The 26,392-nt window shown below is 33.9% G+C and overlaps 2 protein-coding genes across 3 annotated transcripts; both read left to right on the top strand.

Annotated features, from left to right (window-relative positions):
- The first annotated feature begins 11,508 nt into the window (after positions 1-11,508).
- Positions 11,509-19,550, top strand: LOC108331769 (UDP-xylose transporter 3). Of its 2 annotated transcripts, none has more exons than XM_017566686.2 (8): positions 11,509-11,833; positions 11,976-12,116; positions 13,101-13,285; positions 13,361-13,428; positions 13,725-13,857; positions 14,366-14,527; positions 18,699-18,971; positions 19,066-19,550. In XM_017566686.2, the coding sequence occupies exons 2-8, from the start codon at positions 11,996-11,998 to the stop codon at positions 19,177-19,179; spliced, it is 1,056 nt and encodes a 351-aa protein (XP_017422175.1). In that variant the 5' UTR covers positions 11,509-11,833; positions 11,976-11,995; the 3' UTR covers positions 19,180-19,550. The 2 variants fall into 2 exon arrangements, with proteins under 2 accessions (XP_017422175.1, XP_017422176.1); XM_017566687.2 differs by having other exon boundaries at positions 11,510-11,803.
- Positions 19,551-20,633: 1,083 nt separating this feature from the next.
- LOC108331989 (superoxide dismutase [Mn], mitochondrial) lies at positions 20,634-25,203 on the top strand. The gene is made up of 6 exons (XM_017567054.2): positions 20,634-21,064; positions 21,723-21,769; positions 21,854-21,979; positions 22,091-22,147; positions 23,254-23,331; positions 24,821-25,203. Exons 1-6 carry the CDS (start codon positions 20,746-20,748, stop codon positions 24,911-24,913), a joined length of 720 nt encoding a protein of 239 aa, XP_017422543.1. The 5' UTR covers positions 20,634-20,745; the 3' UTR covers positions 24,914-25,203.
- Positions 25,204-26,392: the final 1,189 nt, after the last annotated feature.

Below are 26,392 nucleotides of genomic sequence, written 5' to 3'. Positions count from 1 at the left end.
CATCTGCATCAGCTTATAATTCTTTTAATCGTTTATGGGCCAGTTCTTATGTTTCTATTTGGATTGGTAATGAAGAATGGAAAAATCGGATCAAATATAATCAGAGAGGGTATATTAGATGGAATAAAAGAAATGGGGAAAATAAGATTTTGATTCTCGGTACAAAACTTTGTAGGGTGTTGCTTTCTCCACCACCACCCCTTGCTCTCTTCACCTCCTATTCCTCTTTTATCTCTCCCTTCACCTCTCTATTCCTATTTTATTCTTGAGTAAAATTTTACTTTTAGAGTTAATATTTTTTAACTTCTACTTATTCCAATCCTCTAGTATACACAACCTCTTCTTTCTCTTTAACGTTCTAGTCTTCTCATTGTTTTTGTTTCATCTCTTCTTCTTCTTTAATGTTCGAATTCTTTCTCTTCTCTTTCTTTCATTGTGGTGTGAGAGTGTGGTGCATGAGAGGTTGCAGGTGGTGGTGGAAGGAATTGTTCTAGCAGTGTCATTGGTGCTTGAAGGTCTCGGTGGTGCTTGAAGGTGAAAGGGATGAAGGTGCGTGTGGAGGTACGTAATCAACCCTAAATTAACACTTAAATTAACGTGTAAACCTTAAACGGATATGAACATCTGTCAGCGGATGTTAACATCCATTTAAGACCAAACAGATGTCGACATCCATTCATGGCATATTATCTTCTTCCTCCTCCTCTGCACACATAGAGAAAACACAAACCAACATGTGAATAGGTGATGATTTACAAAAGTCAAATATAAGATGCAGGATAAAACTGAAATAATAAAAAATATAAAATCAGAACATAATTTAAATGTGTTGGGGGATTATTATAATCATAGTTAATCATCATCACCATCCTTCTTCTTAGAGTTCTTGAGATATTTTTTCAAAAATTGCTTGAGATAAGTGGATTTTCGCAACCTGAAGTTAATTTCAAAATTATCAGCGAGGTAAAGCCCACTTAAAGCAATGTAAGGCCAACTGTGCTTTATAAAAGTGTTTGCCCGCTCTCTCAAGTTAATTACAAAATGATCTCTCAAGTTAATTACAACATGACCAGTGAAGTAATAAAGCCAAATAAACCCAATCAAAAATCCAGCAGCCAATAATTCATCACTGGAGGGATAGCCACCACTTTCCTGTTTCATTCCAGCTTCAAGTAATCCAACAAGCTTAGCAATTCTACACTCAAGGGGTTCATCGCAAATAGAGTCACCCTTTTCCTGTTTCTTTTCAGCTTGAGACATTGCAATGAAATATCACTTTTGTAAGAATCCCAAATTTTCTCAAGAAAAGTATTAATAATATTGTTGAAATCTTCACAGGATGTCTCCAGCTCTACCTGATTCAACTTGGGGACCCCTGTTATAAATGCTTTTTGCAGCTGCACCTTTCAGTGGTGAAAAAAATTATAAATCTATCATGTAAATGAAGCAAAGAACAAACTAACCTCTCGTAGACCCAAGACGCAGAAACGAAGCACCACTGACCACCGCACACACTATCGCACCACCGAATGACCACCGCAAACACCCCGCACCGTCGCCACGAAACCCAAACGGAGATGGAGACAGGAAACAAACGAACGAATATGGAAGAGAAATAACGGATTTGAGAGTTGGAGGGGGGTGGGAACGACGAATCTTGGAGAAGATGGGAACGGATCTTAGAGTGAGAGTTGGAGGGGGCTTTGGAAAGAGAGAAAAGAAAAAGAGAGACTTATAGGGGGTGGGGGCTACGCAGTGAAAATAGGTGAGTGAATATGAATAGAAATTTAAGGTTTCAGAAGAGTAAATAAATAAGGTTAGAAAGTAAAAAAAAAAACTAATTTTGTAATTAAATTTTTTTTTATAGAGAATTAGGGAGGTGAAGGGAGCAAAGGTGGTGGTGGAGGGAGCAACGTCCAACTTTGTATTGTCATGACTTGGGTCCAAGTCCATACTTTATTCAAGGATCCATCACTCATAGCATGGTGAGAAAGCTTCAAGAAAGACTTGAAAATGTATCAAAAGACAAGAAGTGAAGGCTTTATTCATTTGGAAGCATATGGACTCGCCCAATGTGTATTTGGGCTCGCCCAATGCGTGACTTAGAACGCCTAACGCTAGCGGTTGGTTTTTCTCTTTTCATGTGTAGGAGGGTTTCTTCCTACACCACCTCACATTTCTTCTTATACCCCCACATTTTTTAAAAATTTCAAAACTATTTTTTATATTTCAAAATCCTACACCTCCACTTCTTTTCTTTAACGGATTTTGAAATCTGTTGAAGAAAAAACCTTTCAACAAATTTTGAAATCCTTGAAAGATTTTTCAAGCCTTTATCGAATTTCGAAATTTGTTGAAGTTTTTGAAAAGTTCTTCAACAGATTTCAAAATTTGTTGAAGAATTTTTTTTAACGGATTTTGAAATTTATTGAAGGATTTTTTTTCTTCAACGAATTTCGAAATTCGTTGAAGAACTTTTTGAAAACTTTAATGAATTTTGAAAATCCATTGAAGAAGGATATTTTTGGAATGTGGGGTTACAAGAAGAAAGGTGGAGATGTGCAGGGAGTAACCCTCCACGTGTAGCTTGTTTTTCACTTGTGTAAATGTATTAAAAACATGATAGATACGTGGCAGTTGATCCACATTATGTGCCTAATCATCATGCTTGTAATTAGCATCATGGGAAGGCTTGAATCAGCCTCTTTGTAAACACTTTTGAGCTTTTTGTAATGACAAGCTGTAGAGATTACTCCAATACTCATTCTTCTTAAGGTTATTGGCTAAAAAGAGTTCTTAATCTCCTCTAGCCTCCTTTCCTAGTTAGGATTCTAACCAGGCTTCAAATTGCACCACCATATACACCAATCTATTTCACTAATTCTTCTTTTTCATCTCTTAAACATATACTTTCCATTGCTTCATTTTGCTTCCTCTTTGCTCTTTCTGTTCAGTTCTACATCTGTAACTCGAGTTGGCTCAAATCCATCTATGGAATGGACTTATCATGGTGATATTTGGTTAAGACAACTAATTTTACAAACAAGTAGGTATACGTGGTAGAGAGTCAATGTGCATAATTAATTTAGTACTTTATTTTTAGTCTTCTTTTTCCACCAAATACCTAACCTGTTGAAACCTGTGAGAGGGAGTGAGGATTTAGTAACTTGGTGAGTGAAAAAGAGAAAGAAAGGCCAGCAATGAAAGAGAAGAAAAAGAAAAATGATTGAGCAATCTGGTTGTGATGGAAAAGAAGAAAGTGCAGGTCTTGAAAAGAGCTAAAATGCAAAAGAATTGAAAGATAAAACCTGAGTGTGTGAAAACCAGAGAAAAAGAAAAGAAATTGAATTGGCCAAAGTTAAACAAAGAGTGCACTGAGTTATGAGTTCTTTACTTCTCTTCACAGTTTCTCTACTTTCATTTAGCCTTGTATTTTCTGACCTTTCATGCCATTTACATTACAAGCCATTAAAGACCTTTTGATCTAGATGAAACCAAGAGCTAAGTAGTGTCACTTAGAGTCTTTTCAAAGTTAAGAATTGAAGTTAGCATGTCATGATTGAGTGAAACAGGTTTATCCCCAAACACTTCAGTGCATTTGAGTGTAAACACTTGTTCCTGTGAGGTTGAAATTGACTGCTACTTGTCCATATGTTTGCGTTGTTGATTTTGATTGGATTAAGCTGTTATAATACTTGCTGGAATTGCTAAAGCTTGAGTTTGAAGTTAGGAAATCTTTTGTGCAGTTCTAATTTGATGAAATAGGTAGGAATTGGTTTGATTTTGCAGGTTTGAATAAGCTGAAATAGAATATAGAAGTTTCTTGTTTTGTCTTTAGTTTTATTTCCCTTTTTCTTTTTAGTTGTCCCTGTCCGAGAGGGCAGTTGTCTAAGTGTGGGGGTGTGATAACTCTCCAATTTTGCATTCTTTTCTGTGTTTAGAAACTTTTGTTAGTTCATTTTAGTTTTTAATTGTCGAGAATTAGGATAGTTTTAGGTTTTTCTCTAAATTCTTAGGTTTTGTGAAACTTTAGTTAAAAATAGGTTTTTAGGAATATTTTTTTTAGTTCTTGTTAATCATTAAAGAATTTATATTTTTTTTAGAAAATCTTTAATAAAAAAATCTTTCTTTTTAATTGTTAGATTTTATTTTCTTTTCTTTAATTTGGTGTTGATTTTTTCTTTGGCACAGATATGAAATAAATTGGGCTTCTCTGCTGACTGGATTGGCACGGGGCTGTTGAAAGTTGGGCTGCGTTGGAGCTGGGCCGTTGCAATTGGAGTTAAATGTTGATTTGACGCTGAAGTCGCTACTGCAGATTAAAGTTTTGGGCCATTGGCTGAATATTAGGCTCTAGTGGGACGTTGCCGTTTTGAGGTTTGAAACCGTTGAGGTTTGTTGCATTATTGTTGCTTTGGGAGTAAAGCTCGAAGACATGTTTCATTTGGAGCAAAGCATACTCGAGCAAGTCGTTTGGTAAAGGGAGAACGCACCCAAAAAGCTAGGGCTTCAAGCAAAGTGAGAAGAAGAGCTTCATAGCTGACGCGGTCCTCTGCCCGGAGAAGAAGAGCTGACCGACGGAAAAATGAAGATGATCAGAGGGCTTAAAACGCAGAAGAAAGGAGGCCTGTCTGATTGGGAAGCACAAGCGTTAAGAGCAAGTTCTTCTTTCCTTTTTTTTTCATTTTTCTTTGTTTTTCTGACCCTATATAAAGGGGATCTTATCTTGTAAATAGACACACTTTCACGGAGACATTTGTTACGCTTTACATTTTTAGTTCTAGAGTAGATAGAGAGGACGCAAGAGTCTAGGGTTTGCGCTTTTGGTAGATTCGAGTTTCGTGCGTTCTCGCTGGCGTTTTGTTCGGTACATTTTGATGTAACTTTGTTTCTTGTTAATAAAATTTCTTCTGTGATGTTTCCATGTGTTGAGCGTTTGATGATTTTGTCATTTTGATTTTCCATTATTTTTGTGTTCTTGATTGATGATGTGAGAGTCTTTCTCGTTGTGTTTCGTAAAGAAAATTGATTTGGACTCTGTGACTCCACACAGCATGACTCCATAGTGAACATGACTTATCGAGATGTCTTCTCTTGGAGATGAGTCCAATGAAAGAAAAATATTGTAATTCGTATTTGGTTTCTGTTCGTTCATTTCAATTATGATTGGGAATATGAATTAGGAATTGAATTTCCTGTGATTTGGTATAGTGAGTAGACATTTACACACTTTAAGTTCTGATTTGGAACTTAAATACCACATAGTGGGTATGACTGCACAGGATGTCTTCCTGAGTTCTAAATGACTACTTTTCTACACTGACTTTGGCACTTTTGGTTCTTATTCATGGTTCTAATCAACCAATATGTTTCTACTAATTAGTTTAGGTGTTTGTTCATTTGATTTCAGTTTTAATTGATAGTAATAGCATGATTGTTTTGATTAATTCTGTTTAGAGTATAGGATTTGATGTTTACTTTAGATTTTAGGTCTTACAGTTTGATGCTTAGTTTAGGTATATCTCCTGATTGTTAATATGTTCCTTTAGACTTAGGTTTTGCTTCTGTTTTGTAATTTTGATTTAAAGATCTTTTCCCTATTTTGATTAATTTGCTTAGCACTTGAGTTCTGTTTAGATTTTATCATGTATGTTTCCATCTTAGTTTTAGGTAGTTATAGTAATTAGATTTTATTTCTGTTTTGATTAGTTTAACTGTTATTATCTTTTCTTTTATTGCATTTCAATTTCTTTATTCTTTTAAACAGATTTTAGTTTAGACTAGTTTTAATTATTTTATTTTAGTTTCATTCATTTTAAATGTCTCCACCCAGTTTAATAGTAAATAGGTAGTAAATACATACAAGACCCCAACCAAACATTTCATAACTTAACTGTACCGAGTCCGAAGATTGATACCTAGGTTGTCCATTTACTACATTAGTGGGAAAATCTAGTTTGTTCTGATTTTAGGCAACAAAAATCAGTTTAACACTTGCAAAAAGCCTCTCTTGAATTACTTAATGAATTTGAAAAGTTAGATGTTTCTCATAAGAAATTAAAAAAGGAGTTTAAAGAGTTGCAATTAAAATTTGAAAAATCTTTAGAAGAGGAAGAAGGTAAAAAATAAAATTTTAGTTCTACAAAAGAAAATTGTTTCAGATGTTGAATGTGAGTCATATAAGAGTTACATGCTTGATATTGATATTCTTGAAAATTTTCTTGAAGTGGCAACCATAAATAATAATTTTGAAATGCCTATACCTGTTAAAAAGTGTTAACAATGAGGAACATTGATGTCTTAAAGTTACTATTGAAGTTTTGATGATGATAATGCTGAAGAATTGAAGACTCTTGTTGTATCAATGTTAAAAGCATTTTGTAGAAACAATTGTATAGGATTAATTGTTCATCTATAAAAGTACTTAGAAAATTTCCTATGTAGTGTTTCATTGCGTAGATAATCGATTATCACATAGAATCGATTATTACAAGCCAATTTAGAAAATAGTTGCTCACACAAATAAACGATTATCACACAAGATAATTGATTATCACTACTTGGTTTAATATTGTCCAGGGCGTGCAAATAATCGATTGTCACTCAGAATAATCGATTACCATTTTTTTAAAAACCCCATAACGGCCGCAAATAATCAATTATCAGACACGATAATTGATTATCACTGGCATTTGTGAGTAGGTTTTTCAGTTTTTGACCCTGGCTATATATACACCTTCCTAAACCTCTAAGAGGTTAACTAAGCCATTTGAGGATGAAGAAAAGTTCTAAGGAAGTTCTCAAATCTTAGAGTGCTCATATAGAGTCTTGTGAATAGGAGAAGCTTTCGTTTAGTGGGTCTAAAGTCGAAGCAGTTCTCTTCAAGTTGATTGAGCAAGTTCTTCCATCGTGTGTTTTGATGGAAGGTGCTCTCTGTCTTTATTATAATTTGTATAATCTTATTTTAATCTGAAACGAATTTTTAGTGAAAAAGGTTAATCACTCTTTATAGTGATTAACGACTGAACGTTGAATCTTTTGATTCGAACCAGGATAAAATCATTTGTCTTGATTTTCTTTAACTCTATAACTTTAGCATTTAAATTGTTCGATAAAATTTCTTAAAGAAAATCGTAATCTTTAAAAGAACCAATTCACCCATCCCCTCTTGGTTTTTGACTATTACACGCTCTTTAAATCCTTTCCGTTGTGCTATACCAATCTCAACAAAAAGGTTTATAAAAAAAAGTGTGCATAAAAAGAACATTCAATTTAAAAGATCTCGTAGAGTATGGGTTGAAAAAGGAACAACTTATTATAAGAATCGAAATGTAGTCACATGTTTTTATTGCATGAAAGAGGGGCACACTTCTAACAAATTTAGGATCAAACATTTTGATGTTCCTAATGGAAACTATGCTTGGATTCCTGTTATAAAGTAATTTGTCTATAACCTTACACGATCCAAATAAGATTTTGGGGACCAAAACTCTGTTGTTTTGTTTTTGCAGATTAAATTTTCAAAAGGAAAAGAAGGTTCTATGATATACCAGTAAATTTTAAGAGATTTAAAATGATTTATGAATCTTAGATATATCTTAAGTGCCTAAAAATAATGAAAATAATGTTTTTCAAAAATTAACGCACAATAATCGATTACTAAGGATGATAATTGATTATCAAGGTCTCAAAATATTAATTTTGACAATTTGACTCGGCTATTATCAATTATCAAGAGTGATAATCGATTATCTTAAGTTATAACGTAAAAAAGAAAAAAAAATCAATTTTAAGAACTTATTTTAGATTTTAAGGGGAATATTACATTTAAGGGGAGTAATTTTTAATGAATTAAAAGGGACCTAAATTCTTTTTGAATTAACTAATTTAGGGGAAGCATAAAGATTAAATGAATTTTTTTATTATGATAAAAAAGGGGAAGAAATTGTATTGACATCTTATGTGATAATCTTGTGATAACTGATACCTATTTGAGGGAGATATATATGATTTTGTTGATATCTTGTTATTTATCTCTATTATGGATTAATTACTCTTTTCTCCTTAGTTGTCAAATTAAAAACATGACCTTCAAGAACATAACACATCACCAGCCTTCAACAAATTTTTGATCATCATAAAAAAAGGGGAGATTGTTACCAATGAGAAGCATTGATGCTTTGAAGAGATTTTGATAATGATGTACTTGAAGCCTTGAAGAGTTAATTACATACATTCTTAAAGCATTTTTATATAAAACCTTGTATCAGGCTTTTGCTTTCACTTGTACATCATAAGAAGACTTGTAAATTGCTTTTTAATATAGCTATGTTGCGGCAATAATCAATTACCATGAAAGATAATCGATTATCATGTGTAAAACGAGAAAACACTTCAAATCGACAATAATCAATTATCTCTCAAGATAATAGAATATTACAGAAAGTTATAATTGTCCAGGATTCGGCAATAATAGATTATCACTAAGGATAATCGATTATCACTCCAAAATCCATAATGACCTAAAATAATCGATTATCACTTTTGATAATCGATTATCACTAGCAGTTAGGAAATGTCTTTTCAGTTTCTGACTCAACTCAAACCTTGGGCTATAAATAGTGAAAAGGAAGCTTATGTTACTTAGTGCTTGTAGGAGGAAGTGCTCTTTCTTGGTGTGTCTAAGTGGTGGAGTATACCTACAAAGTAGAGTCAAGTTGTTCATCCTTTTGTGCGTCAAACGGAGGTGCCTTTCATCTCTTATATGTTAAGAGAGGTGGTTTCTAATCTCAATCCTTATTTCTCTATTGAAAATTGTTACTTATTTTTAGTGAAAGGTTAATAACTCTTTTATAGTGATTAACAATTGAACGTAAAATCTTTAGATTCGAACCAATATAACATCCTTTGTTACTTTTCCTTATCTATACATCTCTTAACTTTAAATTGTTCGACAAAATTCCTAAAAGAAAGCTATAATTTTAATACAACCAATTCACCCTGTCCCTCTTGGTTTTGTGTCCGTTATCACGCTCTTTAAAATATACCGTTGTGCGATACTAATTTCTACAAAATATACGAGCTAAACATCTACATGGTAATGTGACCTGTTTAGATGGAATTATTTTAATATATTAGGATTCCTAAGATAATTTTGCCATGAAGGAATTATGGATAAAAGATATGGTTTCCGAGCTTGAGGTAATAAAAATATTTTGGAATATGTGTTTGATAAGGTAATAGGAAAATAAAGAGTATGTAGTGGGGTGAGAATTTAGCTTATGTTCAAGAGATTTACGATGTGTATAAAATTTATATAAAGTTTATGTGTGATAATGTTTTTACAAATTCTTCTTGGACCTTAATGAACAATCAAATTGTGGTTGAGATGAAGATATTTATAAAAAGATAATGTGAAAGTCGTGTGTGATAAGGATACAATTTAAATGAATTTTAAGATAAAATTGGTATGTTTTTTGTTTTGATTTTGTTTAAATTATGTTTAATTTATTCCTACTTGGTTTATTTTATAGTTAAAGTGGAAAAAAATGAAGAAAATAAAAAAGAGAAATCCATTTTGTAAAGAAACCTCAAGCACCAGATCCAAGGCTGAGTCACACCGACTCCTTTCTCAAGAGGCATGAAGGCTCAGGTAAAAAACCATTTTGGAAGAATGAATTAATATTTCATTTAAATGACAAATCATGACGTTCTTTTATTTCTTTTTTCTTTTTCTTTCTTTTTTGTTCTTCTTTATTTCTTTTACTTCATTTTTTTTCTTTTCTTTCTCTTCTTTTTAATGATAAAGAATCTTCTAGTGATACGAATTTGAGAATAAATTCTCTTTGAAGAAGGAGGGTATGATAAAAGAGTATGTCGTGAACATATAAGAGAAGAACTTGAGGAATAATGTTTGTAATTCAAAACATCTATGATAAACTCAAATATAAAAATATGTTTTCTTGAATTTTATAATATTCAATAAAAGGAGAGAATTTAAAGAACATGAAAAATCATGAACACAATTGAAGAATAATTTTATTTTGATTTTATAGAATATTAAATTCACTCAGAGAGCCAATTTGTGTTCGTTGGACAATCAAGTCTTCTAAAAAAGTCTTTATCTATAATTTTTATTTTCAGTTATTTTTATGTGGTTTGAATTTTAGACTTTATGTAACTATATATAAAAAAGTGATGTAAACACTTTTAAGTTATATTATATGCATTTGGTGAATTTTTTTAGTTTTTAAATTAAAATTTTGATTCTTATAAAATATGAACATTCAAATATTCAGTATATGTTAAACTATGACGTTCCCATCCTATCTTTTTTCCTCTTATTTATTTTTATTATGTTTCTTGAAAATAAAAAAAACTATCAAACTCTTTTCTAAACAAGACTGTATTTATTATATTTTAAAAAAATATAATTAAGCTAATCAAAATTTATAAACCTAATTAAGATTTTCAAACAATAACGAAAATAACATCGAAATCTAAAAATTACATATACAGAATATTTTGTTATGAAATTATTTCATAATACATGTTTTTATTTGCAAACGTTTTCGAATCACTATTGAAAACAACGGAACCAGTTAAAATATTTAATTATTATACTACTTTTTCTTTAAAAAGTCTTTCATTTATTTTAAGCTTTAAGAATTTATTTTTCTTAAACTATTCTTTATTTATAATAGAAAAGGTCAAAAGTTTTGTATTCTTATATCTAGTTAAAAGAGTTCAATTTTACGTCGTAAATACAGATAAATTACATTCTCATAAAAATTCTTTCAATGGATAAAAGAATAAACATACTTACACACAGAACCTTGAAAACAATATTAATTTCATTATTGACAATAATCTTTGCATAAATAATTAATTTGACCGTTATTAATTAATTTGGATCATCATTAATTACATTTTTTATTATTAATTAACCAATAAAATAATAATAGTTATAATAATGTTTAAAAATTAATAACGTAGTTTGTTTGACTGTTTTTTATACATGATTTGTACTCAAAGACAACTGATTTTATCAATATTATAATATTTAAGAATCTACTAAAAATGAACTGTAGTTATTTTAATAAAAACATTCTAAATACTCTTATTATTATGTAATTATAATATCATAAAAATAATGGAAAACATTTTTTTAGATATCATTTTATAACTTCAATAAACAATATTTTGAACTTTAATAATTATTGTAATAATTAATATTTTAATTATATTTTACTTTACTTTTTATTATTAAATGTAGATATTGTGTTTTCAGTAATAATAATATAAAATAATTATTATATTATTATTATTATTATGGTTATAATTGAAGCCATTAAATTTTGTTAAAAAAAAAAAAGTTCTTGGACAAAGGTATGTCCCTACTACCTAACATTTCTCTTGGAAGTAAAGTCTGGTTTTGACTATGGATCTGAACCCACTAATTGTTTGCCCATTACCAAACCCCATTTCCGTTAACTCTAATTAATCCATTATTTCATTGTGTTTTGTTTTACTACCAAATCACTTTTGCTGCCTCACTCATCACTCTCCACAAAAACAATACCAAAACATTCCATATCATAACTCTGCATCTCATTCTTCTTCCTCACAACCATAATCCTTCTCCTTAGTTTGCTACTTTTTTCCGGTTCAACTTTCTTTCCTGCTTCGCTCATCTCTCTCTTTCTACCCTAAACCACTAAATCGATCTAAATTTCTCCAAATCGTAAACCCCTTTTGCTCAATTCACTTAATTCTCCCCCCCTGCTGCGCTGTCGGCTCGTGGGTGAGTAAAGTTGTCGTTTTTGTCTTCTGGGTATGGCTGGTTCTGTTGTTTCAATGTCTTTTTCTTCTTATTGCCGTTGATGTAATTTGTGTGTTGTCTAAGTCCCGTTCTTATTGATGTTTTGAAATTGGGGATGCTTCTTTTTTGTTTCGGACTGGATTTGGTTTTTCAGGCTTTGGAGCAAAGACGAAGATGGGTGAGGGAGAGCGTTTCCAGCTGGGGACTGTGGGCGCGTTGACTCTTTCAGTGGTCTCATCTGTGTCCATTGTGATTTGCAATAAGGCGCTGATGAGTTCATTGCATTTTATTTTTGGTATATTATCTTCCCTCTTGATTGTTGCAAGCTTGTACCCTTGTTTTGTTTTCTATTTTTTCCACTTTTTTTGTGTTTTGTGTCTTTCATTTCTTCCTTTTCTAACCTACTTGTTCCATCAGTATTTGTGTGATTTCATGTGTGCTATTACAATTGAAGATTCATAATTTTAACCCATCCCTTCCCCTCCTCTTGCCTTTTTTGTTGGAACTTGGAACTTGATCCATTGTACTTGCTGCCAATCCTTGTGATGTAGTCTGCCAGCGATCTAGACTGTGTACTCACCTAGGGTGTGTCTGGTTGGCTGTTTAAGCAGAAATTTTGTAATGACAATTACGCCATACTTGCTTCTTTCAACATGAGAATGTGGAAAGGGAAATGTTTTTCGTTATCACTTTTGGTTGACAATCATTTTCAACCAACTCAACTGCCCATGCCCTTAGAGAAACTAGAAGTGTTAGTTGGAGATTGGATTTGTCGAATTCTACAATTTGTCATGTTGCCTTTATGTCTAGAATTTAGTTTCCTAGATACTATATCCGGGAATTGATATGATCTTTTGGATTGTTGATATCCCTTCTTTTTCTAAATTAAATATTGCCACTTTGGACGTATCTATTGTTGTCTGTATTCACTAGGCGTTACCACGTTAAGTATTTTGTTTTCTTTACTTCTTTTTCTGCAATCTATACAGCTGCTTAGTAATGTGAATAATCTATGAGTTGCCTGGTAAAAATTATAACAATTGATTTGGTTTTCTGGAAGTGCCTAAACATTAGATATTGCTTATCATTATTGTGCTTTTTAATGTACCTGTTTTCTTTCCCATTGACAAAGAAGGTGAACTTATCTCCTCTGAAATTTGGTGTATGATGATGGTTTAGCTTATTTCCATATAAGTGCAAATTTGAGCTTTCATGTTTACACTTCGATGTATTTTCTGAGGTTTACACATTTTTTAAATTTGTCCTTTTTGATATGCAGCTACAACTTTGACCAGCTGGCATCTGCTTGTAACATTTTGTTCCCTTCATGTGGCTCTCAAAATGAGATTCTTTGAGCATAAACCTTTTGAGCAGAAAGCTGTAATGGGATTTGGGATTTTAAATGGGATCTCAATTGGACTTTTAAATTTGAGCCTGGGGTTTAATTCTGTTGGCTTCTATCAGGTAGGTTTGTTATGGTTCTGTTTTTCTCACTTGATTATTGTTGACTCTGAACATCTCTGTGATATTCTTTTTCAGATGACTAAGCTGGCCATCATTCCTTGTACTGTACTGTTGGAGACCCTTTTTCTTGGGAAGAGATTCAGGTTCCATTTAGCTTCTTGTCAGTACTATGATTTTTTATGTTTGATTGTTGATATGTATGCTCAAAAATGTTAGTTATGTAATGGTCAATGAAAGAATTGATTCATTTACTGACCTTCCTTTGTGTCTTATTTGTTGTCTCTCTCTCTCACGCACACACACACATACACACTTACTCAATGTTCTGACCTCAAGTATGTTTGTATCTAATTGTTATGCACATTTAACCATTTGAGCTTACCTGCCTTTAGTATTTTCAATAAATAAATTCATTGTTCTCTTTTCATTGTTATTGCAGTAGGAGAATTCAATTTGCCCTTACTATCCTCCTTCTGGGTGTCGGGATTGCTACTGTCACAGATTTGCAGCTCAATGCTCTTGGCTCCTTCTTATCTTTTCTTGCAGTGATTACAACTTGTGTTGCTCAGATTGTATCCTTTAAATAATTTCATTTGCATTAACGCTAATTATATTTGCAATATTGTCTGATCAATTGTGATATATTGAATAGAAGAATACACTGGGGACTTATTTTTGAACCTTTTCAACTTTGGCATATATTTTTATATACTCTATTTTGACATATTCTGTATTTTCCTTTGTCACTTATAGCGATTATCCTCTGCCCCGAGGTACATGAGGTGGTTGAAGAACTAAATCATACCCCTAACTTGATTTCTTTTTGGGTTTTCTTGTTTAAATTGTGCAAGGCATCACATGAAGAGCCTCATTTTTGGCCTAGGAGCCCCTGTTTCCCTTGACTTTGGACAAGTTCATTTTCTTTATCTAGAGGCTGTCATTTATGTTATTTGAAGATAGTTAGGAGTAAAATATAAGTTTTTATTGCGCTTGAAAGCTTTACATAGATGATTGTTTGTTTTATTTTCCTGGGATATCATTGTTTTATCTGGTGTCTTGTCCTTAATTAGTTGCTTTTAGATGACAAATACTATCCAAAAGAAGTTCAAGGTTTCTTCCACCCAGCTTCTCTATCAATCATGTCCATATCAAGCAGCAACCCTGTTAATATGCGGTCCATACCTGGATAAACTTTTAACCAACCAAAATGTATTTGGTTTCAAGTATACAACACAAGTGACGGTAAGAGTTAAATTATTAAACAAGTCTTCCCAAGTTCCTACTCATGGTTATAGTTGCAAATAAGACTTATTTTATTATTCTCAAATCATAAAAAATACATTCTCATACCCTCTATTTGTAATAATCTAGTTCTCCTAAAAAGAAAAATAGGGAAACTAGGAAAACTAGGAAAAATAAAATAAAATAAAAGATCATATATCTATTTCCTCTAATTAGGAAGATTCTAAAGATATTATCTCAAATTACAACACTTCTCCTCAAGTTGGTAAATGAATATCAGTCATTGCCAACTTGCCTACAAGATCTTGAAATCTACTTGGAGGAAACCCTTTTGTAAAAATATCTGCTATTTGAAGTTCTGTAGGAACATGAGTTGTAATCACAAAGCCTCTGTCGAGATTATCTTTGATGAAATGTCTGTCAATTTCAATGTGTTTGGTTCTGTCATGCTGTACTGGATTATGGGCTATGCTCATAGCAGACCTATTGTCACAGTGTAGTTGCACCGGGTTCTCCACTTTGACTTTAAGATCATCCAAAATGATTTTCATCCAGAGTCCTTCACACATTCCTTGAGCAAGGGCTCGAAATTCAGCTTTTGCACTAGAACGAGATACTCTATCTTGCTTTTTGCTTCTCCATGTTACCATACTATCTCCAAGAAATACACAATACCCAGAAGTAGATTTTCTGTAAGTAATAGAACCTGCATAGTCAACATCAGTATATATCTTCATAGTCAATGTGTCTTTTCTTTTGAATAATAGCCCCTTTCCTAGACTTGACTTCAAGTATTGGAGAATTTTGTCAACTGCTTGCATGTGTCTCTCTCTTGGATCATGCATAAATTGACTCACTACACTAACTGCATAAGCAATGTCTGGTCTTGTGTGTGATAGATAAATCAATTTCCCCACCAATCTCTGATATTGGGCCTTCTCTACAGGAGCACTTTCTTCACTTCCAATTCTGTGATTCTGTTCTATTGGAACTGTTGAGGTTCTACATCCTAGCTTTCCTGTTTCTTTGAGGAGATCAAGTACATATTTCCTCTGGGAGATGAAAATTTTGTTCTTGGAGTAGGCAACCTCTATTCCAAGAAAATATTTGAGTTTTCCTAGGTCTTTCATTTCAAATAGAGCTGCCAATTTTTCTTTTAATGCCAATTTTTCTGTTTCATCATCTCCTGCAATAATCATATCATCTACATAGACAAGCAATAAAGTGAGTTTACTTGTAGAAGAGTGCTTTATGAATAGAGTGTGATCTCCTTGGCTTTGTCTGTATCCCAAGGAAACCATTGCTTTTGTAAATCTTCCAAACCATGCTCTAGGGGATTGCTTAAGACCATACAATGCTTTCTTCAAGAGGCATACCTTGTTTCTTTCATTTTTCACTTCAAAACCTGGGGGAATCTCCATGTACACTTCCTCATCTAGATTTCCATGAAGAAAGGCATTCTTCACATCCAGCTAGTGTAAGTCCCATCCAAAATGGGCAGCCAAAGCGAGAATAACTCGAACTGTATTCATCTTTTCCACTGGGGCAAATGTCTCCTCATAATCAATCCCATATGTTTGGGTATATCCTTTTGCCACCAATCTAGCTTTATATATTTCTATTGTCCCAAAAAAGCAAGATAGAGTATCCCGTTCTAGTGCAGAAGCTGAATTTTGAGCCCTTGCTCAAGGAATGTGTGAAGGACTCTGGATGAAAATCATTTGTACCCTTTTTTATTAGAAGGATACCCAATAAAGACACATTTAAGAGCTTTGGGATCTAATTTACCACGGTTAGGATGATGAGAGTGAACAAAAACAACACATCCAAAGACTCGACTAGGTAGACTCGTTAGTAGGGAACAAGAAGGAAGAAAACACAATAGAGACTCTGTAGGACTGATGCCATTTAAGATACGAGTGGGTAACCTGTTGATGAGATATGTGACAGTTAACACAGCTTCTCCCCAATAATTTTTTGGAACAGACATTTGAAAAAGAAGAGCTCTAGTTACTTCAAGAAGATGATGATTCTTTCTTTCTGCAAACGCATTTTGTTGAGGGGTGTTAACACAAGTTAGTTCCTGAACAATACCATTATGAGACAAAAAATTGAGAAATTCATGATTCACATATTCAGTACCATTATCAGACCTGATTCTTTTGATATTTTTTCCAAATTGATTTTGGACAAGATGGAAAAAATTAACAAAAATTTGAAAAACTTCGGATTTATTTTTCATAAGGTATGTCCACGTGACACGGGTACAGTCGTCAATAAAGGTAACGAACCATTTGGCTCCGGAAATAGAATCTATGACAGGACCCCAAACATCAGAGTGAATTAAATCAAATGGAGAAATACTCTTTTTGTGACTAATAGGATAAGATGCACGATGATGTTTTGACAATTGACAAATATCACAATTAAAAGACTCAACAGACTCTTTGGTAAACAAGTGGGGAAACAAGAACTTGATAAGACTAAATGAAGGATCCCCAAGCCTTTGATGATGTAACCATATTTGAGATTTTGCCCACGTCTCAGATGTACCTTGTTGAGTCATGATTTTTGTGTTGCTTTGGTCATTAAACACTAAAAAATACAACCCACTCTGCTCCTTAGCAGTTAAAATTGTCTTCCCTGTGGCAATAAGTTGGAAAAAATGTTACTGAACAATTTAAATCTTTTGTGAGTTTTTTGCACAGAGATAACACTATTAGCTAATTGAGGAACATGTAAAACATCCTTTAATACAATAGATGAGTCCAAAATTATATTCCCAGAGCCGCATATAGGTATACCCTGACCATTCGCAACTATAATAAGTTATTCTTTATTTCTTTTACCATGAGTCGAAGGACACACTGAAAGGTGTCATATGATCAGTTGCACCCGAATCAAGGATCCAAGTACCTTGAGACACATGATCAACAGTATTGAGGCAAATTTTACCTTTTATGGACAGAGTACATGATCCAAAGGGCTTACTCATTGCTTTCAAAGGAATAATTTTACTTCAGACATCCCGTAGAATGCAACCAGGAGTCTCCAAGACGATGACGGCGTATGAGTCACACCGAGAAAAAAGGAGCAGAGCTTAAAACTCAGATCTACTCAAATATAGGCCAAATGAATCGTCACCAACCTTAAAAACAGACTCAGGAGGCTCCGGCGACTCTTCTGTGGCGGCGACAGCCAGTGGGTCACACTGAGAAAAAAAAAGCAAAACTTAAAACTCAGATATACTCAAATACAGCCAAAACGAGTCGTCACCGTCCCTAGGAATAGACTCAGGGGGCTCCGGCAACCCTGTCTGTGGCGTCGGCGGCGAGTGGGTCTCGCCGGAGGTGGGCGCGTGAGCTACACGCGCCGGCGACAGTGGTGGCTCCTCTCATGGAGCGACTTCCGACGTTGTGATCGCCGGTGTTGGGCGCACCTTTCTGCCCTATCAACGACCCCAACCGGCGACGGCGGCAGCGGCGGCGGTGCGACTTGTTGTAGCGAGCCCCAAGATCAGGAGCTCTGATACCAAGTTGCAAATAAGACTTATTTTATTATTCTCAAATCATGAAAAATACATTCTCATACCCTCTATTTGTAATAATCTAGTTCTCCTAAAAAGGGAAATAGGGAAACTAGGAAAACTAGGAAAAATAAAATAAAATAAAAGATCATGTATCTATTTCCTCTAATTAGGAAGATTCTAAAGATATTATCTCAAATTACAACAGTTATCAAACTCTCGAGTTAACTCGTAAACTTTACGAGTTTACGTTCCCAGACCTGGCTTCCGAGTTAACTCGGAAGTAAACTCATTTTCTGTGTAAACTCTGAAGAATCGACTGTAAATCGGTAGGATTGTGTAGAATCGCGAGTTTGAAGCGATTCTGGGAGCTTGAAAGTTATATATTTAATGAAATGCATCAAAATTAATGACAATAATTCAAGTATTTATGTTTTACAATATTTATTTTTATTTTTATGAACAATATAACTATAAATTTTATTTATTTAAAGTTATATAATTTTGTAGACTTATTTGAATTAAGATATTATTTATATAATTTTTTTTCATCTGAAGTAAACTCTTATGTAAACTCTCGAATTTGATAACCTTGTTCTACTCTTCTTTTTAACGTGTTATCAACTGCTTCTTTCTGCCTTGCAGGTTTTCATTATCCTTTCCTGCCTTATCTCCATCTCAGTCAATTTTAGTACATTCCTTGTTATTGGAAAGACATCTCCTGTGACCTATCAGGTTCTTGGACACCTGAAGACATGCCTTGTTTTGGCATTTGGTTATATACTACTCCAAGACCCATTTAGCTGGAGAAACATTCTGGGAATTATGATAGCCATGGTGGGGATGGTTTTATATTCTTACTATTGCACACTTGAGAACCAGCAAAAAACCGTTGAATCTTCATCACAAGCATCCCAGGTTTGTTCGGAGAACTTTGCATGTCTTGGTTTTTGCACTGTAACAATAATTTCTAGAAGTACATTCTGTCACTATTTCTTCTTAACTTTTCCAGACAAGGGAAGGTGAATCGGATCCTCTGATCAATGTGGAAAATGGAAGTGCGGTTGTGAGTGATACAATTGGACAGAGACAGTTGTCTCCTGTATGGAGCAAGAGCAAAGACTAGTATGTTTAATGGGCTTTCGTTATAGCATTGTCAAGAACAGTTATAGTCCTTATAGAGGGTTAACACCCGTGATCCATTTGGAATTAGGAACTGGAATTGCTGCCAAATACATGTCCCTGTCATTTTTCTCAGTAGCTATAGTCTAATATTTTCAGAAACGTTTGCCAACCAACAATATTAGGGAGGGGAACAAGTACATGGTCATGTCGGAATTCTATTGGCCAACAGATATGCCGTATAGTATCATACAGTTTCTGGTGATGTTTTCACATCATGTTACATTATAATTTCATATAGATATCCAAACTTTTTTCTTTGCCTGAATAACGTATAAACAGCTACCGGTTATTATTATTTTTTTATTCAGAGTTTTTCCCGTGTGTTTTTTATATGTACTGATGGTATTGCTATACCAAAAAGTAGTCATTTCTTCCAGTCTTTATTGTATTATTTCTTTTTTGAAGCTGAACTTATTTGAAGCATGACGACCGAGCATTATACTCCTGCCCTTTATCTTTTTTTTGTATATTGTAATATAAATTGAAACTTATGCTCTTTTAAGGATAGTGCCAAGAAAAATATTTCTGATTTCCCAGTTGATTTTGCTTCCCATGTTGACTACTTCAATTAAAGCGTGCGGCAGATACGGTTACGAGTGAATGAAATGAGGAAGCATGTAAAATAATTAGGATCTAGGAGTAGGAACATACTTTGCTAAGGATATATTTGGGTAAATACGTGTTTATCTTGTTAATGTAAGGAAATACTTTTCACTTTTGTAAAATACTGTACTGACATTCAACCTTGATGAAGGTTCATCAAATCTATTCTGTGAAAACCGACTCAATGTCAAATATCTTATAAGCTGGAAATTTCGGTATCCATTTTACTGATGCAACAATGTTATGTATAGAAACTAACGAATTATCAATTCGCGTATTTATTGCAAGAAAATAAGTAGAACTTCCGCCTTGAAAGACAATCAATGACAGTAGTATGGTACCTAGAGCTGAGGGTGGATGTGGGGATAAAACATTATTCTAACTTTTGAATACATTGTCAACAACGCTTGAACTAAGAGCATTTACATTATTTATTTTGAAATGAGAATATTGAGTGATTGATTATACTAGTTACATGCTTAACGCGTGACTTGTTTCCCGAATAAAATAATACTAGTAAATAAATAGACGCAGCGTCGGCAGGTGGTGCTGTGGTGTAACAAGCCCATTGAAACTGGTGTGCAGTTATGCACGCGTGTACACCCTTTAATATTCAATCACTATATTTAGAAATACTACTAAATACAAATAAGTTAGTCAATTCAAAACATCAGTTTTAATTAGTAAGTAAACAATTATTTATAGGGTGACAAAAAATACACCATTCAATTATAAATCCTTTTACGCGATAAATTAATCATATAATATGTATTAAATACGGGAACATATGTATTACTAGCATTTTATTTTGTGACAAAATATTTGATTTATAATTCCATCCACTCTGCTGTCACCGAATCTCCTTCATTTAGGTGTGTCGCAGAAGGTCTCCATATCTTTCCCGATGGCTGCGCGAGCCCTATTGACCAGAAAAACCCTAGCATCGGTGCTCCGCAATGACGCGAGGCCTCTCGGAGTAGGCGCAGCGGTGGCTACTCATTCCCGCGGTTTGCATGTTTACACGCTACCTGATCTGGACTACGACTATGGCGCACTGGAGCCAGCCATCAGCGGTGAAATCATGCAGCTCCACCACCAGAAGCACCATCAGACTTACATCACCAACTACAACAAGGCTCTTGAGCAGCTCCAAGATGCCGTTGCCAAGGCCGATTCCTCTGCCGTCGTTAAGCTCCAGGCCGCCATCAAGTTCAACGGCGGAGGTCTGCTTCCCCTTTCTCTTTCTTTTTCGTTTCTTCTTTTAGTTTTGGTTTATCGAATGCTGAATTACGGCGACTGCGTGATTTGTTCATTGAATTAATATCGAGTCGTGAATAGTTGACAGTGGATTATTTAGTTTGTTGTGTTGTGGATGATAAGTAATTGGCCTTTGTTGATGTAATAAGTCAGGTGTAAACTACAGGCAGGGGAGTGGGGATTTGCTTAATACGCCGCTGTGATTTTGGTAGTACTTAGTGAAAGTAACGTATTGTATTGTATCCTAGGCATTGAGGCACAGATGCTTAAAATGACGACCAATCCGTTTGTTTCGTACTCGAACGAACACAATTTTTATTTTACCCAAATGCAGTAGTTGTGTAACATGGATCTTTGAGTGCTTGTGTGTGTTTCCCAAAATTTTATTGTTGTCATTCTGCTTGGAATCCGAAGGGGGTGGTTGGTGTGTAGCATCTATACTAAGATGGATTGGTTGATGAGAATGAATAGTGGTTGCATATTTTTTCATATTTTACTCTTTGTGTGAGAAATTATGCCTGGTTTAAGAATGAACCAAACAGACTTTTGAGTGATGGAGCCAGGCTATATCTTCCATGGTTTTTAAAGTTATCTAAATGTACAACTAAGGATCATTTCTTGCAGGTCATATCAACCATTCTATTTTCTGGAAAAATCTAGCTCCTGTTCGTGTAAGTTTGTATCTTTATCCTATTTTTTGGATGTATTTGGTCTTTGGTAGTCTTTTACCTAATAAAACTTCTCCCCTTTTGTAGGAAGGAGGTGGTGAACCACCGAAGGGTCCACTGGGATGGGCTATTGACACGCATTTTGGCTCTTTTGAAGCATTGATACAAAAAGTTAATGCAGAAGGTGCAGCACTGCAGGGGTCTGGTTGGGTGGTGAGTTGATCAGATTCTGAAATTCCCAGAATATTTTCGTTCCTTGCATTAATGTCTTGGTCGTTGTTTGAAATGTTGCTTCCTTTTGCGTATTCTGTACTGCCTTGCCAGTGGCTTGGTCTGGACAAAGAGTTGAAGAGGCTTGTAGTTGAAACCACTGCCAACCAGGTAAACTGACCCTTCCATCGTCATTTCCCCTCATCATTTTCTACATGATCCTAATAGGCTTCATAGATCAGCAGTAACATTAAAAAAGAAAATAAATGAAAGTAGTCTTTTGGTCTGGCCTCCAATTCTCCCTTTTTGTATTTCTTTTGTATCACTTGTAAGTTGTCACACCTTTCAAGATCTTTTACTTGATAGTCAACAGTCAAAGAATACTTCACCAAACAATACTTGTAGTAAGGCTTTGTAAATTCCTATTTCTCTAAGTAAAGAATATCTTGCCTGGTGGACAAAAATAAAATGTATTATATGCATATCAAACTATATTTACCTGTGTAAACCAACTGTGTTTATTTGTCCTTCCATTCGTTTTTAATCTCTTTTTCATGTTCATTTTCTCTTGTCATTTATTGCTGAGACAGAGCAACCTCTCAAGTTCTCATTTTTTAAGTCTGACCACGGGAGGACCTGCAGTCACCTGCCGCCATATCTTATCAGTTTTCCCCCCAATTCATCTCTTTAAACTGTTGATTCTCTTTGACTGCCGTTTTATTCTTTTCTGATCTGGCTATCAAACTGCTTCTTTCAATTTATTAGTCTAGACCCAACCTCCAAAACACCAACAGATCTCAGGTGAACTTTTTCTCTCTAGCTCTATTTAATCTTGCTCTCTCTGAATCAATGGTTGACTTATAGTTGAAGGTTGCAGAAGTAATTTGGCCTGTTTTCATTTTTTCTAGATCTGTTAAGACAAGTTTCAGTCATGTCAGTTCAGTTCTAATGAAGTTTTAGCAATTAATGATTACAGCGACCTGCTACGACATTTTAAAATAGCCAGGACTTAATTCTAAATTAACAAAAAAGTGTTGGGACCCAATTAATATTGAGTGACATTGTTGGAATGTGGAGGACTTCTTCAAATTTTAATGGTGTTCAGATGTATAAATATTGCTATAGTGAAAACTATAGATAAGAGAAGGAACTAGTTAGAGTTTTTTGTCTTTTCTCGATCCTCATACTCATTTTTTTAGCTTTAGTGAACCATGTTTATTCTCTCTGCATATATGTCTATTGATTTTCACATGTACTTATGAACATTTTGTATGCAGGACCCACTGGTTACCAAGGGACCAAATTTGGTTCCGTTGCTTGGCATTGATGTTTGGGAGCATGCGTACTACTTACAGGTAGAATTGACTTGGTGATCCACTACTGATTGCATGGTTGCTGTAATATTGTTATTTGAATCCTGTGCATATTTTCAGTTTGGTGGTTATGACTTGTGAGATGCAAAGGGTGGTCAAAATTTGATTCTTGGTTTCCAAATGGAATTTCAAAATAAGATATGTTCAGTTAAAATAGAATTGAATTATTTTTATCTCAATTTTTAAGCACTTTTTTAGAGCTTATTTCATCCCAACACTTTTATCTTAATAAAATGCCAATTACAAAGAATTGGTTTCCTAACATAGTTAATATTCTGACTTATTTTCATCCTGAAATTTGACCTTCAAACGTTCTTCTAGAGCTTCTATATTTATTTGCATTTTGATAGATGATATTATTGATTGGTTTTAGTGAATCAAAATGTGAATTTAGCGTGAACATAAACTAATAATAGAGACAAGTAGAAAATGATGCAATAGCTTTCTCCTAAATCTCAGAAGTTTATGATTAACTGCTGTTAAGATCTCTTATTGATTAGGGATAATAGTCCTTATAAGAATTGGGTAATCCTCCCCCGTTCTTGGGCTAGGTTTTGCAATTGGAAGACTTTGTACAATTTTAGTCACTATGTTATACTTATGTAATTGTGATAGTCTTCTTTTATCAAGAAGTTGATCAACACTCTCCTCTTCTAAAACACACACGAAAAGACACAAAACAGTATGTATATTATTGTTGTATGAATGAACCAATGTACAAAGAATTACACCAGAAAAGCCCTCTCTCCCTCCACTGGAACAAATATCCCATCTATACCCAAATGTACAAAAGAACTAACTAACTCCCTGTACAATACATCCCCTATTTATAGTATTTCCTCCCCTTCACACTTCCTGACTAACGGTCAACAACCTTTCCCGCTTTCTAAACTCCTTACCCTGCACTCATTTCCTCTTCTTTCTTTCATATACCTTTAATGCTCTATCAAATTGCTCGTATTTAGTCCTCAGTTTGTTTATTTTCTTGAAGCAAAGTCTTAGTAGTTTTTCAGCAGTCCAAATAAAGCCCCTCTTCCTAAAATTCCGTCCAATAATTAACAGAAATGTAGAGGTATGAAAAAACTTTCAAATGTATAAATTAGCAAAGGAAGACATGTATAAAATGCAGCAAAGCCATTTTTTTGTTTTTTTATTATCAAAGTAAAACAAAAGCTTAGTGAAGCTTATAATTTCAAGAATTCAGGTAAAGTCACAACTTACAATGGAATATTCATTTTTCGTCCTTTATGTTAGTTAGGAATTGGAATCCACACACCCACCGTAGATTAGAATATTCACATACTCACAAGTTTAGAAATAAATTAATTTTTCGTCACGTACAATATGTTGAAACTTTTATCGTGCTATTATTTGGCAATCAGGAGGAAAAGGTTACACGCTTTCCCAGATTCCTAGATGCATATCCGTTGTTAAAAATAATTCTGATGTATGCTTGTTTTTCTTAATGCAGTACAAGAATGTTAGACCAGATTATCTGAAGAACATTTGGAAAGTTATTAATTGGAAATATGCTAATGATGTGTATGAGAAAGAGAGCTCTTAGTCTGAAAGTGCTGAATTATATGGTACCTGAGATGACAGATTTCCAGCAAGGTGAGAAAAGTGGAATAAAATGATGTAATGTAGAAGATAACACTAACTATTTATACAGTTGTGACAAAGAACCTCGAGCTTTTATGGCTGCATTGCTCATGTCTTATGGATTTTCTGATGCTCTGTTAAGGTGATATTTGTGTCCGTCGATGTATATTTTTTGCTTCTTGGGTGTGATCCTTTTTGTCGAATAAGTAGTATAATTATGAAATCCAAGCCCCGTATTATTTGTTGGGTGAACAAGTGGGAGTTATTTAGTTGCGATTATTCATTAGAAAATTAAATTTAAAAGAAATCTTTAGAATTAGGATATAAAATGATTATTCTTAAAAATAAATTATTCTAAAGCATTAAGACAGGAGTGAAGTATCAAAGAGGTCCCTAAAATATATGGACGAGGACCGATAAAGCCTCGGAAAGAAAACTTCTTGCACGTTAGTCCTAAGCTTTTTATTCGATGAATTCTTCCGTTAATTGAAACTCCATGTTTAAGACAGAAATTGCAACTTAAAACAGTGTTGCCGAAGCTCTGTTTATTGAGAGCTTGAATAACATCCTCGGATTTAGATTTTGAATACTTGTTCTTTTTCGCAAACAACTTGTTCTTGTAGCTTTTGAACATCGTTTGGTCGCTTCAACTGCCTCCTCCACCGTAATCTAAGCTTTAGCTTTCAATTTCAGTTAACTACCACTGTAATTGTCTTTCCAATAGGAGTGTTTTTCAGCTTCGCTTGGATATATTTTTCGTTTATCATCTTCAACTTTCTTTTGTGCTTTCTTTAATTCCAATAGTGTTTTGCAGTCCCCTTTTATTGGTTGTTGGATTTTGATTTATTCCATTGATATTAGAAAATTAAGATTTTCTTTTCTTTTCTAACCTTTTACAGATGTGGATTGGATTTTCTAATGTAGGTATTTGAGAATGTAGGACTTTGGACAGGAATCGAGTAAGGTTTTAATCATGGTGGAAAAACAATTGAGGTTGAGAAAGGCATTGAGAAAGTTGCAGTTGTTGAGGGGGAGAATTGAAGAAAGAAATATTACAAACAATCTTATCTACAAGTGGGAAAGTTTGTCAATTGGGCACATAAACGAGGATAAGGTCTTCTGATGATAGAACTATTAATGAAAAGACAAAACTTTAAAATCTAAGGTGAAAATTGTTTTTTTGAAAAATATTAACGGTAAGAAGAATAAGAAGAAGAAATTGTAAGCTGAAAATTTTAAAGAAGAAATCTACGGTGAAATCTAAGACATGAGATAAGAAGAAGAAATTTAAGGTGAACGCAGATGGATGGGTGGAACGATGGGGAGTAAAAAATGTTTGGGGTCCTAAAAGTCAGCGAAGCACTACGAACTTTTAGACCTGGTTTCTCCAAAGGAGGTAGATGTTTTATTTAGTAGTTGATACATCCTCTATAAGATGTGA

Source organism: Vigna angularis, chromosome 4 (assembly GCF_016808095.1).
Source record: "Vigna angularis cultivar LongXiaoDou No.4 chromosome 4, ASM1680809v1, whole genome shotgun sequence".
In the NCBI taxonomy this organism is placed as follows: Eukaryota; Viridiplantae; Streptophyta; class Magnoliopsida; order Fabales; family Fabaceae; genus Vigna; species Vigna angularis.
Note: the sequence above shows the minus strand (reverse complement) of the source record. Positions and strands in the feature narration are given on the sequence as shown.

Coding starts and splice junctions, on each gene's coding strand:
- LOC108331989 (XM_017567054.2), top strand. CDS start 20,746: ATGGCTGCGCGAGCCCTATTGACCAGAAAAACCCTAGCATCGGTGCTC. Junction 21,065..21,722: donor CATCAAGTTCAACGGCGGAG/GTCTGCTTCCCC, acceptor CATTTCTTGCAG/GTCATATCAACCATTCTATT. Junction 22,148..23,253: donor TTGAAACCACTGCCAACCAG/GTAAACTGACCC, acceptor TTTTGTATGCAG/GACCCACTGGTTACCAAGGG.
- LOC108331769 (XM_017566686.2), top strand. CDS start 11,996: ATGGGTGAGGGAGAGCGTTTCCAGCTGGGGACTGTGGGCGCGTTGACT. Junction 13,429..13,724: donor TTTCTTGGGAAGAGATTCAG/GTTCCATTTAGC, acceptor TTGTTATTGCAG/TAGGAGAATTCAATTTGCCC. Junction 13,858..14,365: donor CAACTTGTGTTGCTCAGATT/GTATCCTTTAAA, acceptor AGTTGCTTTTAG/ATGACAAATACTATCCAAAA.